Raw genomic sequence first — 17883 nt, 5'->3', positions numbered from 1 at the left:
AAAGATTGAAAATGTGCTGTTTTATTTGGGCGGGGGACAATGATCCAGTACTTGTATTTTGGATATTCAGAACTATTTTTTTTGTTCCTAGTTCTAGTTGCCCACCTGTTGTTATTATTAGTTCATGGGACTTTGTCTGGGAAAATAACCCCAAAAGCAAAATTAAAGGAGTCTCCTTCTTAGAGTAGTTGGTGATAATGTTCTAAAATTTGACATTTCACATCATCCAGGAAGCTGATCAAAGTTGGTCTACATATGATAATTGAGCCTGGAGAAACAAAGATATGATGCAGACTATATGATATTTTCCTGGCAAACAAGGCATGGCGGCTGGATGTGCGACTTGTTCAGAATTCAAACAGAAATCATTATGTTGCTTAGCAACAAAGGAATTCTGCTACTTGGGCCATTTTGTGACTTTGTGCTGAAATGTATAAAGTGAGTCTCTCTTGTGATGAGTGGGTATTCTTTCCTTTCCGATGTCATGCGCACAAAGAGTTTCAACAAACGCCACCAAATAGTATAAAGACACAACTAGTCACTAAATACAATCCAATAGAGCCACTTAGTGTAAGATTTTATATTCTATGTATTTAGTGATTTCAAATTTAAGGACTAATTAATTAAAGCAATATTTCTTTTTTTATTTGATTCTATATTTACAACAAGAAAAAACCTTCCAGTATATGTGATTATGAATCATAACACTGTCATATTAATCATTCGAATCCAAACAAAAGCCAAGCTTTAAAAAGTGTACACTTTATTTTTAAAGACGCTGAAACATGTTTGCTTCTATTGTTGATGCCATGTAAAAATGCTGAGGGTGAAACAGTTTGGCTGACATTAAAGATTATTTTTGCATCAACAGTGGGGTTTCCTAGTGAGAACTGAGCCAACATCTTGGCAGATAAATAGTGCATCAATTGAAGGACGAGTGAATCCTCAAGTCAATCAGACAGTTGCTAGCTTTTTCTTTGTTCATCCTTTTACTCACTGCACGTACTTTTCAGGCATGCTACACCTCCTTTTGTTTTCCACTTGCCCAATAATAATCCATTTATGTTCATAAAAATCACAGCACACCATATACTGAGATGTGCCAAGGAATTTCATGGACTTTGGAAATTACCCAACATGTATACAAAGGCTGTTTATGTCTCGGAAACATTGTTATTTTGTGTAGAAAGTGTATGAAAACTGGTATGTTTAAGACACCTCCATACAAAGAAAGTGTGTAAAGATTCAAATGCTGCTTCATCCCTTGAGTTCACTGCCTATTTTAAAAAATGAACATGTCACTTGAAAAGTTATGGTACTTGAGAGAATGTAAAAGAAAAACAGTCTCCCTCCAAGTAGAAACCAAAAAGACTTCAAAGTACGAAAGGTTAACTACAGGACCACTTTAAAAGATCACAAGAAAGTCTGGCTGCTTTGTGGGAAAACATAAGAAAAACATTTATGTATTTGCAATTTGTATCTCATAATGACCCTTTTAATTTCACTATATAATAAATTGAAATGCACCAATAACGTTTCTGTGTTCAATATCCATTTTGAGTATTCTTTTAGGTCTGAAACCGATTCAAAATTTTGGCTTCTAACAAATGAACTTGAATTTGTATAAAAAAAAAATTTATTGAACAGAAAAATGTTGGGTTGCATGTTGACCCAGCTGTCAGCGTTGTTGCCTTAGCAAGAAGGCTGTGGGTACAAATCCTGGTCTTTCTGTACATCATTGGCATGTTCTCTTCATGCATGTGTGATTCTCTCTGGGCACTCCGTCTTCCTCTCTTAGTCCAAAAACATGAACTATGAGCTTAATTGCATCAAATATTTGTCTTGATTATTTTGATTCCGAGTAAGACAGAGTTTGTTCAGCCTCTGTATTTCTGTGTTACTTTCTTGTGAACAGATTTGTGATTAAACAAAAAGAAATAACAATAACATAACAATAAATAATAATAACAATAGATCACAAGTCAGGGCCAAATTTTGAACACTGCCAATCACTGATCAATGCATCATTAACAATGTGGAAAAAAATTTATATCTACCAACTGGAAATAGTTATTTAGCAAGTTATTTCAATAAAAGGCTTCTATTGTCATTGACCAAAGAGGTGTATTGTTTTCCATCTTTTTTTTTTTACACCACTGAATGAAAAATGATAATTAGGTTACTCCTAGTGTTTGGGTTGTTGATTTGTTTTGTTTTGTCAAGCGTTCAAATGGCTCATTTAGCTCCTTGGATGACACCCAAATGCAAATGCAACATTTGAAATAAAGATCCTTTTCCTACTAAATTGTTTGGAAAAATAATGAGAAGACATCCAATATGCTTGCGTGACAGCTGTTTACTGAATTTTCTAATTACAGCTGAGGCACGCATCAGACCTTTCAAAAAAAAAAAATCACTAATTTAATACATATATTTGAAGATCCAACTGAAAATAACCGTATACCACATCTAGGGAGAGTGTTTTAATTAAAAAGATTGTGTGCCTCAGAAGCAGACTGTGTGGTAACTGAACATTACTAGGCCCTTTCTTTCTTCCAAAACAGCATTACCTCCTCAAGACACCTCATTCCAGGAGAAGAAAAGCCTCATTTATGGCAATGTAAACCGTGCATTGCCTATGAAAACACACTGAGGTGAACATGTATCAACAGAGATGTGAGTGTTAGCACAGCCTCGAGTGGTTCCACCTCAGGCTGCAACTTTCAGATTTATAGTACAATAGTTCGTCCTGATTGTTGTCCTGAAAGACGAGCAACATCAAAGTTAGTCATGAAAGCATTTTATTTGACCCGCATATAATCTAATCACTTGGGTGGGTACTTGCTGCCCGGTCAACAGCGGTTCATAGCTCCCACTCTCTCTGAGCCTACCGCCACAGACTGGTGAGCGTGATTGGGTTCCTTTGATTGGAGCGCCAGGATGTGCCCCGCGGCTAATGAGCGGCGCTTTTATTCCAAGACCCATTCTCTTCTGTGCATCCCTCTGTTTTTAACAGAGAAATCCCCTTGTTGAGCCCCGCCACCATTAAAAGGTGATGAAACTGTCAATTTGCAGACGTGACGAGTGACAAGAGTGACAAGAGAGAAAGGGGCGAAAATAAGTCTGAAAAAGAAGCATTCCGCACTTTTAATTCAGAATCTGATTTAGCTATTAAAGTTGTTCAGTAGAACTGTGGAAGCATTGTGAAAAGGGCCCACTCTTAACACATAGAGGCCTACGCAGAAGACAAAGAAATGATTGAGCAGCAAAGCCGAGTTTGGCCTTTAAAGCTCAACCACACAGGGCTTGACCTTTAACCCCAACAGTAGAACCCACAGCAACAGTAAGACCATTCAAAGAGAAAGCAAAAAGCTTAATTTTAAGTATCTAAACTAAACTTCTAAGTAAGAAGTAGGATTGCAAAGGGGTGGAAGATTTTAGGTAAATGTCCACTTTTTAGACACAAATTTATGCAAATGTATAGGGAAAAAAATTTGGGGGCATAAATGGGAATAAGCTTGGAATTTACACAAACTTATATTAATGGTTAGCTTACCATTCTAATTACAAGCTGCAAATGATTTGGAAAAAGCCACTACTGAATGATCCCACCCTATCCTGCAGAAAGGGTTTACTGCTTTACTAACTTACTTGTTAAAAAAAAAAAATCAGACTAACCAGAAATAACATTTAAATATTTATCTAAATTTGCCAGAGTTTTGCCTTTTGGCTCCAAAACCTAATTGAGTAATGGAGAGACCAGGACAAACAGAAAGATTTAGTGAAGGTTTTTCACACATGTTGTGATATCACCTTAGTTTTTAATAGAAATAATTACAGAGCCACATGAATGGAAGGCAAAAATAAAAAAATCTGAATGCAGCTCATATTTCTTGATATATTACAGTTCTCAAAGGGAATCAGTCAAAAACTTCACTAAAACAGAAAGTCATAAAATCAGTCATAGTCTGTGCATCTTACATATTAATTTGCCAGCTGGCTCTGTCTGAGCTCAGTTCCTGCAGAAAAGACCCCTACTATTAACCCTGACCCTGGACCACTGCCAGAAAACTGTCTCCAACTCTCCTTCATGCCCTTTGGGAGACTTTTGGAGATAAATTCTGATTTTGCGCTCTCCCACAGCACAGAATCACAATTGGAAGCAAAACCACCACTGTGCATAAAATTTGCACATTTTTTAAGCACAGAGTAACAGCTGGTTCATCACACTGGGACAAGAAAGAAATAGTTCATAGCACTTTTCTAATTAAAGAGAGGAGTGCATTTTTTTGCAAGTTGCCAAAACATCTTTTGCAGCTGCGATTGAAAGTGTTGTCATTCGAGCGTGATGAGCTCTGTGTTGCTCTATGGAACATACCCCATCATTTTTCCATTGGCATTAGGAATCACTGGGAGAGAAAAGCACTTGGCAAAACAGAAAAGCCGGAAACAGAACTCAACATGCCCGAGCTTTCATACAAACGTCTCTGAATGTGTTTGGAAATGTGAGCGGAACGGTGTGGAGCAGGTGACTGGTAGAGTGAGCCAAAGACAATAAAAGAAGGAGAGAAATGGTGGAAGACTTACTGTACTGCTCCTCATTTGGGCTCTGTATGTGTCCCAGATACCAAGACTCCAACAGTTGGTCAATAGCTAGGGTAGGGAAGTGGTGGAGGGGGGTAAGACAGTCGGCAGGGGGTAAAAGGCGGAAAGAGCAAAGCAAAGCAGAGACAGGAGTGGTCAAAGTTAGTCAGGCAGTTGCAGAGGGGTTATAAAGTTTAAGTTTCAGGAGAGGGAAACAAAGAGAGAAAACAGAAAGTGACAATCAGATAAAGAATTTGAAGTTGGATCGCCAAAATAGATAAACACAAACGGCAAGACAGGAAAATGACACACTCCCAGCAATCACCACCACCCACATGTTAAAGATAGCCATGCTTAAAGGAACAATGGCTTGTATAGGCCAAATGTCTGTCTGGAGCGCACCAGGAAGTAAGAGAAAAGGTTGGAAGACATCACTGGTCTGACTCAACAAACATGCAGACCACTTCCAACATCTTTGCCACTTGACACAAACATCCACCTTGAGATGGTGCCGCCACACAAGGACAAGGCACTTCCTGTTTTCCTGTTCAGATGGAAGAACTGAGCACCAACAAATGTCTTTGCATTAGGACAATCAACAATGATCCCTCTTTGTTTTGTGGTGACTCACTGGTTCTTCCACTCGGATGATTGAGCGAGCCTATAATGTCGCCTGAAATGGATTTGAGTTGTTCTGAAACATGGATGGGTTCTGAAAGTCAGATGACTTGCACAAAGTCATGACGTATCGACAGGGATGTATACGGTTTCATGATTTATTAAATCTTTTAAATAACTAAAATAACTAAAACTACAGAAAAGATGACAACGGGACATGGTAGAGACAGATGTTCATGCTCCAATCCGGAGTCTAGCAGTCCACTCCGTAAACTTCAACAGACGTCAGTAAACAACAGCTCATTTGCTGTTGGATCCAGCTGTTTCACAACTGCACATGCAGCAAACCATATGGCTTCTGAAGCTCATTACTGACATATCTGGAAGTGAGTTGAGAAAAATATGTTATTACTATAGACTGACTGTACCTCACCAGTCCTGTGCAAACAACAAGTCAAGTTAAGGCTGTTATACCAAAGACACTAAACGTCACACACTTTCTACACACACATCTAAGAAAAATATGACAGAAAGCATGGTTTCTCCAAAAGATCTAAGCCTCAAGAACAGAGGTCCAAACCAATTAGAGCTAATGACCCGTTTGTCCTTTAAAGTCTGTTTATGCAATGCGGTCTTTTGCAAATCTGAGAATTAGTGACAGCCAGAGAAGGGATACCAGCTTTATTAACTGATTTATGTGTTCATTGGGACACCATTGTGAAACAAATCAATGAAGTAGGAAGCACATAAACTGCCTTTTTTTCCCAACAGAAATGTTTTAAAAGGATAATTCTGCTTCTTTTTTCTGTTACCCATTACAGCTGATTTATAACTTTAAAACTACTTAATACTCAAATTGTTCATATCTGAGTGATACAGCACAACATTAGAGAATTTTAATTGTGTAAACTTTGAGAAAACTATAGTTGAGGGGTTTTCTGTGGTTTTCTCACCCAATGTGTTGGGTGAATTTGACATGTCCCTGTCAAAATGCTTGGTTTAGATTATTCTTGGAAGTCTGAGCTTGGATCTGCAATCGATATCATAACTGAGTTAGGCTCATTCTGGTTGTAGTTCCAAAAAAGTGAGGGCTTTGCCTAATCCTTGTGGTGCTGACTAGTCAAGACAATATCAATATAACTAAACATATCCACTAACACATTTCATATGGTGGACACTCATCTTTTCGTGGTTATGTATTCACAGATTTTTGGGGGGAACGTGACTACCAAATTAAATTAGCTAAATTAGTTTTAAATTAGTTACAATCAACTAAAGCAGGTGATGTCGTCTGACTACCAGGTAACCATCAACCACTCTGAGAATTTCTTCACTTTTCTACAAACTCAGTTCCTAATGGAAGAAAGGTAATTCGCAGCTAAAACTACTAAGTATTTGATGACTGCAAGCCTAATTACTTATAATAACTTCACAGACTACTAAGAAAAATGTAGCCAATCCCTGTAAGGGGCTAAAACCCTCATGGGAGGCTTTATTCAATATGGATACTCCCTTGTGTTTAAACAGGAAGCTACTGATCAACTGTAAAGCTTTATCCAAATAAACTTGAAAATGTGGGATAAACAAGAGCACAATCCACTCAACAGCAACAAATTCTAGCCATAAGCTGTAATCTGTGCTCTGTTTTCATGTGTTAGTTTGTACTGTGGTGTAAATCATAATGTGGGAGAGGCATATATACATAAAAGCTGGAAGCTAGGAGCTTTAAAGCTGCAGCAGATCCCCAAACATATTTTTCCTCATGAGGAGTGTCACACTGAACCTCTCCAAGGCAACTCATTTGTTGTTGGCACAACAGAGAGGAGGATCGTGGAGCTGGATTGCGTCTTAGGACTCAAATCGGTGACTAAGACCATTCAGCTGGAGTAAACTGTACATATCCACACGTACAATCAGCTGTTTGTGAAGACTGGATGTGACGCAACACTAATTCGTCCTTCAGAAACTCTGTTTGGTCTGCTTCATTATGTCTGCTTAGTCTGCAGTAGAGACTAAAAGCATTTGAAATAAATTTGAAGCCACCTTGAGGCGCTCCATCAGAACAACAACAAAGACCTCTCCAAAATAACTGCAGCTGCCCCCATTCGTCCCTCTGCTGCCCGAGAGCCAGCCTGAATCTCTCACTCATAAAGATAATGCCTCTGTGACACACATCCCTCTCTGCCCACAGCCAAGCCAAGTAGGTGGCCTGGTCAAAGTGACAACTACGTAATGTAACATTTCTCTTCAAAAGATAATGGAACAATCCAAACTTTGGCTGCATTTTGTCAGGAAGAATCCACTACTAAACTACTTGATGACTGCAAGACTAGGAATTTAGCAATCTGGGCCTTCAGCTTCTTTAGTTAGCTGAAAACAACTAACTAAAGTTAGTTTATTGACTTTTTTAAATTAAAAAAATCTATAAAAACTAATATTTTTTATGTTCTTCTTTTTAGATTGTAACAAAATGCATATTTATGTAGGCTTACATTCTGGCATTTTATACCAGGGGTGTCCAAAGTGTAGTCTGGAGGCCATTTGTGGCCCCCATGATCCGCCTCTGGTTACAAAGATCCAGAAGTGGCGGTGTGCGAGGTGGCGGTGCATGAGGTGCTGCGACAGGCTGCGCTGCGGTGGGGTAGGCGTGTGCCGCTGCATGCCTGGTTCAACGCATCAACAATAAACCTAGCTTCACCAGTTGCTAGCTGCTCCAGGCTCTGAGTTGAAAGTGATAAAGTGTCAAAGTGATCCGATGCTATCCGTGGTGTTGAATTTGTGTTGTTTCATTATTAGTAGCCTGATGTTTCTGTTGTTCTCTTGGTTTGTTATACTTCATGTCTGTTTGATGGACATCAGAATGACATAGTCGCTCTCTGTGGTGAAGCTTTTAAGTCCTGCTGTTGTAGGCATGTCGATGCTGTAAAGTTATATTATCATGAGTTTTATTATTTGGGTATGATGGACCCGGTCTTTAGCCCCGCCTCCAGCCCAACGCTGACTTGTTCCGCTAGTGCAGGGGTGGGCAACTCCAGGCCTGGAGGGCTGGCCTCCTGCAACTTTTAGACATGTCTCTACTTCAACACACCTGAGTCAAATAATGAGGTCGTTAGCAGGACTCTGGAGAACCTGACTGCACTTAGGAGATGACTCAGTTGTTGGATTCAAGTGTGTAGGACCAGGAAGGCATCTAAGAGTTGCAGGACACCGGCCCTCGAGGACCAGGATTGCCCACCCCTGCGCTAGTGCATGGTTCCACTGATTTTGAATCAATGGATGCAATAGGTGTTTTTCTGTGACTATATAGTTGTAATGACAGCAAAAACACTAACTCAAATTTTGAAACATGTCTATGCATTAGCTCTGCATTCATTTCCAGTGTGTTGTTTTAATAAATTAATTAATTAAATCCCACAGTTCCCATCTCCATTCAGTAAACAGACATGTTAACCTTTGTGTCTTAAATTTCCAACAATACTGGCCAACATAATTAGTGCACTGGGAAAGTCCTTCAGAGAGTCTGTGGAACAAGGAAAGGCTCTCGCGGATGAAGGGGGTCTGATCTGTCTTCCAGAAATCTTGTTGGGTTCTCAGGGATCAGAGGTCAGGATGAAAGGTTAGGAAGACATGAGACACTACTTTTATGTTTCTGAAGGAGACTGCAGACTGTGATTATAATAGCAACAATGGACAAAGAATGATTTAAAATAGTCTCATTTTGACAAGTTAAAATCCCAGATGTTTCACACTGATTTGGAAAGACAAAGGGGAAATGGACATGCCTTAACCCTCATCAAACAGTCACAAAACAGGAAACTCAGTATAATGGGGGCAAATGTGGCAACTGTGTCTCCTATTTTATAGCACTGAAAAGGGAAGGAAGGCGGAGGCTTGGGTGGGCAGCGTGGACAACTCACAGGACAGAGCCACTCAGCAAATTATTCCACATTCAGCACCGGAAGTTGAATTTCCTTCCCAGGACTGTGCAGCCCAGATCTATATATGGAATTATTCTGCCTCTTCCAATCATGGAGCAGTGATCACACTGAGCAGAATGCAGGCCTGAAAGCCACCATTTCTGCTAGAAAGTCCTGCTCTTTTTAAGCGTTTTTGAGTTACATGTGGACAGAAATTTCTATGAAAACAATAAATGTGAATAAACTGACAATAACTGGGTTCATATTTTACAAACTGTTAATCTGAGATTAGCAGATAAACACTTCTCAAAGTGAGTTGCCTGAGGTTGAAAATAACTAAAAAGCTCCGTTTACAAGACAGGTCTCCTTCGGTTTCTGTTTCCTTTCCTACTGAGGGACTAAAAACAACCTGTACCTTACTATTCTCATCTGTCACAATCACATCCTGTCAGCACCCTTCTCATTAATGTCAGCCAGGCTAAAATTTCCTGCAGCTCTTTAAACTGCTCAGCTTCATGCGAGGCAGAGCTATTTCTAAGAGACGAAGCACATGATGCTATGTGCCGTGACTCTGATGTCAGCTTCCAGGGCCGCTAACAAAACAAATCTTACCACCATGACGTAATCAGAGTCTAAAGCTTAAATTGCCAACAAAAAAGCAGGATGTCTGATTTAACAAGGTCTTTTTCTTTAATAAAGAGAAAAATTATAATGCGTTTCTCAAAAACCAACTCTGTTGGGCCTTGCTGTGAAGAGCTTAATTTCTTGCAGATGTATGAAACTAATATTTTACACTGGAGACGGATCTCTGTTTCCTGATATTTATCCGTTTCTCCATGGTCACTTACTTCCATTCTGGCTTTATAGATACTACAGTAAAGCATCTAAGGTGTATCTTGACTTATTTTCCCTGCAACTGAGTCAGTGTTGAGGCATTTTCTGGCTTTGTAAAATCTCACGCTTTTCCACTTAGATGAGATCAGGATTGCAGGTTGGCTCAGATCAGCATCTGTAACTTTTAAGTTTGGAGTCACAGTTTTGTAATATTTGCAGAATAGGGTTCTATATCATTTTTATTTCCTTCTAAAGGAAATATTACTGCTGTAAAATCTCAGGGTTTTATTTCAGATTAACTGCTGCCAATCAGAGAAATGGATATGACTTTTATCAAGGACTCTGGCTTTTGTGCACAAAGGACCCCTTTTATGGCACACTGAACATTAAAGTGACATGTTTTAATACAATTCAGTATCATAGAGCATAATAAATAGTTCTCAAAGTATGCTGGGTAATGCGGTTCAATCAATTATTGATCAATGATGGTTCCCTAAGCAGTGCCATCAGGTGCTCAGCTCATGTTTGCTTTTTTGATCTTTGCCTGAAGAACGTCCATTAAAAATAAACCTCAATTAAACCTTAATTATAACCAAAAACAACTTAAAAGTCCACAGAACAGAGAAAACAAAACAAAAAGTACTCCACTTATTAACTTTAAAATGAGAATCTAAGCCATAAACACAAGAGGGACTCAAGCTAAAGTCAATCTTCCTCATATTCAGAACACACAATGAACAATTTATATGATAAAATGTTCACTTTTTTCACTTCCAATACCACTACAGATATCTGAGGTTTGGCATTGGAAAATACTGTCGATACAGAAAAACAGTGCTGAATTGACTTAAAACGTTTCTTTTTTTTAACACAGACAATATAGATCTGCTCTTATGAGTTGGGCACATTGTCACTGATACCCAATCTAGAATTATTTTCAGTATCAGGACCGATACAGATATTAATAACGGATCGGTACCCTTCTAATTACTGATGTTCAAATGTTGAAAGACGCTAAATACCCCACTATACCACCTGTATCTGAATGGATCGTTAGCTAAAAGAAGAAGCCAGCACATCCACCCAATAAACTCAAAAACGTTAACCAACTCTCCATGGCTCTTTCTGGTGTGTTCTGTAATTACAGTCCAGTGTAGCACAGTCACTTGGGGCTCATTGTATTCCACAAAGTGTTTCATCTGTAAGCCACATTTGATTCTCGCCTCTAACTTACAAAGCATGACATGAAAATCTATCCATGATGAAGTATCTGCTTCAGTCTGTGTTTGAGTCATTAAGCTGTTCAGAGTACAAACCTGTGAGCACAAGCAACACAGAAGTGGGAAAATAATGAAGGATGACAACCGTCAAGCCTGTTATTTAAAAAAAATTATGTTTTTGGTGAGAGTGGATGCTATTATGAGATGCCTTCCCACATATACGCACTTTTCAAGCCGACATAAAAAAGCGGTAAAGGAGAGAACAAGTTGGAAAAACAGAGGGGCTCTGATGGAGTGGTCTTTGTTCATCTGGCTTTTATGTTTTTTATTTTGCAGTCACCTTTGGCACGAGTTAAAAAGATAAAAGAGAAGAGGGGGTGTTTATGTCTCAGAGACAAAGCCTGAGCCCCGTGTTATGACCAGACTCTGGCAAACTGGCGACGAGGGAGGAGAAGGTGCAGCAGGAAGAGAAGGTTTCATCATTCAGCACTCAGGCAAACACACACACACACAAATTGCAAAAATCAGAATCACAGATGCTGGAGTGTTAAAAGGTTGACTGATCTACCACTCAGAAACGTAATCTTTAACATATCTATCAGATTTTCTGGATGCTTACTTGTGATGTCAGGCTCTGGAGTGCTGCCATCCTCCTCCCCACTGGGCCGGTCTAAGGAGGAAAAAACAGAGATGCGAGGATGAGATCAGCAGTTAAACAAATTACAGGAAAACACACATTTTCTTCACATATATGTGTCATTTCACAGGAGAGCTATATTCTTAAAAAAAAAGAGCTAAAATCTTTAAATGTTTCATTAAAATGTTTAAACAACATTTCCTTTTTTTCAAATATGGGATGAGTTAAGTAAGAACGGCATAATGAAAACATGACTCCACTGAATTAAAGGCAGCTGTTGCTGTGGTTTGCGGTTACCCTTCCCCTTAACGTTAGCAAGCCCACCTCCTGAAGCTTCATCAGCTGCAAAGTCCTCATCGTCATCCAGTAAACTTGGAGATATCAGGACCTCTTTTTCTGACTCCAAATCTTCTGGAAGCGGAACCTCTCCCCACACCTTGGAGGCCTGACTCACCTGGGACAAACAAAGAGATTTGATTTACTGGGATTGAAGTCTCCACAGAGAAAGGCTACACCCAGTTGTATGCATGGGGTCTGGATGGGTGGAGGGAAAACAAAAGCAGAGACAGGAAAACGGGCATTGTGACATGTTTACTTTTACATCTATTATCACTTGAAATCGCCCTCAAGGCTTTGCATGCAAATAAAATATTATCCGAGCTTGCACACTGGACAAACTCCAACATGTTATCCAACTTTCCCGTCTCAATGTGGACTCTTGCAACAGATGTCAACAGCTGATTACGACGGCCCACGTATGAGCAGACAGAAAGCCAGAACAAGCAGCTGCAGACCCAAATGACACAAATCTTAGTATGCTTTAAACTCTACACCCCCAGGGCAAGTGAGAATATCCAGCATACCAAGCCCAGTTCTTTATAACTGCATCAGTATTCTGGACTCATGAAGGGCGTACAGCTGAAGCATTATGTCAATTTGAGCAGCAGCGGAAACATACGAGATTCATCCTCAAAAACTGATTGCCATTTCATTTATAAAGCCAGTGGCAAAAACTATAAAAGTGTGAGAACATATGTTCACTGACCAAATTAATCTCATTTATCATTTCATACAAGCTAATAACTTCACTGATTACTCATTTTACTCAAAACACCAAACATAAATTAAGGTGAATAGGGGACCAAAAAGTACCGTATTTTCCGCACTGTAAGGCGCACCGCATTATAAGGCGCACCTTCAATGAATGGCCTATTTTAAAACTTTTTTCATATATAAGGCGCATAGAACAGATGCTTCAGTTTGGGTTGCCAATTTGTCCTATATTCTATTATTACACATCCACATTTGTAAAGAAGTGGTCCCCGAGTACTTTATATAGTAGGCTGCCCCAGTCGTTGTTTCACTCACGGTGTTGGTGTTGCGATATTGTGCCCAACTGCTTTCTGGGTAACAGACCAACCGACATGCTACCGCTGCAGTCTCTGTCTCTCTTCCTCCGCCCCCTCCTTTATCTTGAATATGACAGGAGTGTAAATATTACACAATAGTTTTGGGGTTTTTTAATCTCAGTGCCACATTTTAGCTTAGCATCTTTTTTCCAATAGAAGACCAGTGCTGTGAATGAGATGTGTGATGTGCAATGTCCACATCTAGCAAGTGAAGTCTCAACACACAGACACTGATTTCTCTCACTTTACTGTTTCCAAAGCAATTACATACAAACCCATAAAAATACAAAAACAATGAGGAAAAAACCCATCTTCCTGTGGTTTAATCGACAAACGTCTTCAACACTCAGTGAGGAGGCACAATACTTGGCCAGCATCTCTCATACCTGATCATCTTGATAAAGTTGACTGCCTGAATAACAGCATGAGTTTAACTGTGCTCTCACCATCTCAGCACCCAGGCTGCCCATATTCTGCCCATAAGCTTAGACACGACTGGCAGAATGCCACCCCAAGCATTTCCAGTCGGCATGGCCTGCCAGTTCCTATTTCCACCATACTCTGTCATGCAAGTTTTGCCGTTTCAATAGCTCCAGCTAATAAATAACTAAACCTACCCCCCAAATCCTCTCTCCCCTGAGTGAACACCCGTACAACAACACTCCCGGGCCTTTCGCAAAGGGAAACTGCTGACTAGCCAAATTCTTTTCAGTTGTGCCGACCAGACAAGCATTGGCGTGATGATCTCCTGCTTCCCGCTACCTTGGGATGAGGTATGATCTGGACATGCTGGATGCCATCTGGGCACTAAGCTTCACAAACCTACATTGATTGGAGAGTCAGTATTAAGCTAACACATTAAGACAGCAAATATCAGTTTGATCTCAAGTAAAAGAGAGTTGGAGAGCATCAGACACTGTTTTTGCTTACTTTGGAACTGCACTGAAGTTCAGATACAAGTTTGACCTTTACTCCAAGTCTTGTGGGGGCGAGTCACGCCTGTGGTGTTAAAGTTATCTGTCCATCAATATAAAGAGCCCTCAGTAACTGTTTGAACTCAACCTCACCTGCAGGTCACCAGCCTCTAGCTCTACCAACAAATTATCTCCCGCTAACCTGCAGTATACTTTTAAAGAATTGTATGCACAAGAACAAACACGACTACCACATTCCGACAGTTAGACATTCAAATGGTTACATAGGAAAAAGGCTGGTCACAACTCACCCTACATGCCTTGCAGGATAAAGTGAAACAAGTTCTATTTCACTGCAAGTGACATTTGACACAAACTTTAATAAAGATGAATTTCCACTGATCTTTTTCAAAATAGTGGGTATGATTCTACATGAAGATCTGAGGGAAAATAGTAGTTTGGATGTCTGAAATAACTTGGCCAAGACTCTCCTAGTCTTTTTAGTCGTGGGTTGGGACTTTATCAGTAGAAAAAAAATATATGACGCAAAAATATCTTTATCAGGGAATCTGTAGCAATCGGTTTGTCTATATGACGTGGAGATTGGGCTATTTGCTGTTCAGTATTCATGGAAGCACCTATTTATGGTTTTCATTGTAGAGCATATCTAATATATTCTAAAGACAATGCAGCTTGGGAAACTAAAATATCTTGGCATGTAACTGGCTGACATTTCCAAAGCAGCCAGTCCAGGAGAACCATTCATTTTCCTTGGTGCTAATTGATTGCACCCTAAGAGTGGAGAGGAGGAAGATCATTAATGTAAGCTTCTACAGAAATGCCAACAAGGTTTCCACTATTTCACTTCTAATGAATACTGATCATGGTGAATGAACTATTAAAATAGGAAGTTATAGGCATTTCAGAGAGAATGTCCAGTATTTTCGGATTAAGAAATTTGCAAGAGTTGGTGTTATGTGAATTCTTTGTGTTTACCAACTAGTAAAGCAGAAATATTGGAAAAGCTGTTCCCACTAATGCTTGGAGTGAGCATTTTATAATGCTGTCAGCATTGTAAAAATGAAACGCATAAAATGCATAAGAGGATTTTAGTTCCACGTCTGTAAGTCACACATAGACACTCCCAACCTGGCAAAATTTCGGAGACATTCAAAGCCTGTTGGAGGAGGCGTGAGAAGAATCCTTCAGGGGCCTTCATATCGCCCACTCTGCTCATAAACCCTCTGATACAGCTGCAAGGACAATCTGTGAGAAACATCTTGGAGGCAGAGGCGATGTGTCACACAAGCAGAGAAACTGCACTCAGCTCAACTTCTTGGATTTTCACACACAATGCTCTCTTGTGAGAGCATGATGGCAATAACAGGAACAGAAGCTCGCATGATCCACCAGGAGCGTATGATGGGCATCTACACAGGAAGATTAAAAAGATTATATTTCCCTTTGCAAGCACCTGATACAAGTCCAAGGGATTGGCCTTGAATGCAAGTAAAAAAAACTTGTATATACATAAACATAAATCTTCCCTCTCCATCCTTCTCTAACCACATTTATATACTGTGCTCTACCTCTTACAGATCAACAATATGTACTGGAACTGAAAGAAGCAGAACAGGAATTCAATGCAAACTGCATTAAGCAATATGTGAATGAAAGCTTGATACATTTTCTTTAAATACAGAAAAAGAAAAAAAGCCCACATCCTCCTCCCTCTAAACACTGCCAGGCACTGTTGGGCCTGCAAAATCCCTAAACTACATTCTGCTGAGATAAAAGTTTATGAGGATTAACTGTAACGCAGTAAATCGTGTCCACTACAGCATAGGATTCACGTTAAATTATCTGTATACATGTAGATATAAAGATTTTTTCAAAACAGTGGGATATGGCATAAACTTTCACTGGCGAGAGTTTATGCCATATTCTATGGGATAAACTGTATCTAATACAGCAGTATTAGGTAAACATAAAAAACGTCTCTCAACCTACCCTCTTACAGAGGTAGGTTGGAAAAAATGGAAATACCCAGTGAGCCACACTGGTGTAATTGAAGATGTCTTGGTGATGTCTGAGAACTAGCAGAAGGGCTAAAGACGACAAAAGGAAAACAGTAGCTGAAATAACATGTGCAATGTATGCCACATAGGATCTCTTCACCCGAACCTTGAAACAGATGGAATGCAGCAGCAGAAGACCACACCTGGGTAGGCGGAGGAGACTGAAGCTACAACTGAAACATTTTCATCAAAAATGGACAAACAAACGCAGAATTAAGAAATGTTCCCTGGTGTGTTGAGTCCTGATTCAAGTTGCAACATTCAAATGAAAGGTTCAGAATGAGTTGAATACAACATGAAAACATAAATCCACCCTCACCAGTTTAGGCTGGTGGCAAAGGGGTAATGGTATTGGAGGACATTGTCTTTGCACACTTGGGCTCTTTAGCACCAATTGAAAATTGGTAAATAAGCACAACCTAGAATTCAGGACTAGAAAATCCGACCTGACCCGAGCCAATATGCATTATGCTCAAGCCCGATACAATTTGACTAAATCTAATTAGAGCCTCAAGCTCGACGTAAACCCAACATATGATTTTTAACTGCTAACAACGTAACCTCCAGGTCTGTCTCCAGACCTGACTTTGTTCACCACACCTCTGGGTTGTGGTGAACAGCAGATGGATGATTAGCTGACAAACCTGCAACAACAACAAAACCTTGAAGTGTTGATATGCTAAATCTATTCCTTGAGGGACTGGGTCTATTTGGAAGGCAGATCTAGTGTTAGTTGTGCTCAATAAAGTGGATGATGATGAGGGTACATTATGCTGACCTTTAAAACAATACTCACACAATTACTATAATGCTTTATGGTCCTAATCAACATAATAAAGTCTTTTGCACTGTATTTCTGCATATGCTTTACTTTTTGAGTAATAAAAGCAGAAAAAAGCTTAGTCAAATCCAGGTAGACACTTACAACACTTTGGTAACAGGCAAAATATGAATATGTGTGGAAAAAATCTCTTGCAGTGGTTTTTGAACTGACAAACTGCCACTTTTGATGCGTGAGCCTCAGCTTGAGAAAGCGCTCGATGAGCGAGGGCCCATTTGCTCTCTGCTGCTCTTTGGCATGTCTACAAAAACTGTAATCCAAAATGACTGGGCATGGAAGACAAATGCTGTTTGACATTGTCTGCAATTGTCTTCTGAAAGTGTTCCATGACTAAATCTGTGGGTGCAACAAACAACCTCACTATTTTCTGGAAGACTGGACCAGAAAAGTGGAGCCAAAAGTGAAGGGAAAATCCACATTTTTTAACGCATGCTTCAAGTGCCTGCCTGGCCATCTTCCCCCAGGACATTTATTCTCCCACACAGCAGCCATACCAAGCATTTTACAATGAGTTTGGCTTTCTACTAGGAAGAAGCACTGAATGAGGTGTGAAGCTTATTTTCAAGTTACCTAAATTTAATAAATCTTGTCGCTATCTGAACAAATACAAATCAGCATTCTTTGAAGGTCTAAGAGTTTAAATAACATTATTTCACATATCCAAGGTTTTTAAGATTTGATGATAAACTGTTTAAATGCCTGGTTTATAAAACAGATCACACTTTGTTTAGTTGGATCAGATTTTACGAGAATTTATTCCCCAAAGTAGAAAAGCACCGAACATCAGGAGACTAGAACTGAATAATTTAAGGGTTAAATTCAATTCTGATC

At 39.6% G+C, this 17883-nt stretch overlaps 1 protein-coding gene across 20 annotated transcripts in view; it reads right to left on the bottom strand.

Annotated features, from left to right (window-relative positions):
- hspg2 (heparan sulfate proteoglycan 2) overlaps positions 1-17883 on the bottom strand; it is a 127341-nt gene that overhangs the window by 73134 nt on the left and 36324 nt on the right. For 19 of the 20 annotated variants that reach the window (XM_008414489.2, XM_008414495.2, XM_008414497.2 and 16 more), the window contains exons 2-4: positions 12135-12264; positions 11793-11843; positions 4588-4653 (exon numbers count right to left, since the gene is read on the bottom strand). In XM_008414489.2, coding sequence (XP_008412711.1) covers positions 4588-4653; positions 11793-11843; positions 12135-12264 — 247 coding nt within the window. The remainder of the gene's footprint in view (positions 1-4587; positions 4654-11792; positions 11844-12134; positions 12265-17883) is intronic. The other variant, XM_008414499.2, reaches the window with a different exon arrangement.

This window comes from Poecilia reticulata, linkage group LG7 (assembly GCF_000633615.1).
Source record: "Poecilia reticulata strain Guanapo linkage group LG7, Guppy_female_1.0+MT, whole genome shotgun sequence".
Lineage (NCBI taxonomy): Eukaryota > Metazoa > Chordata > Actinopteri > Cyprinodontiformes > Poeciliidae > Poecilia > Poecilia reticulata.
Note: the sequence above shows the minus strand (reverse complement) of the source record. Positions and strands in the feature narration are given on the sequence as shown.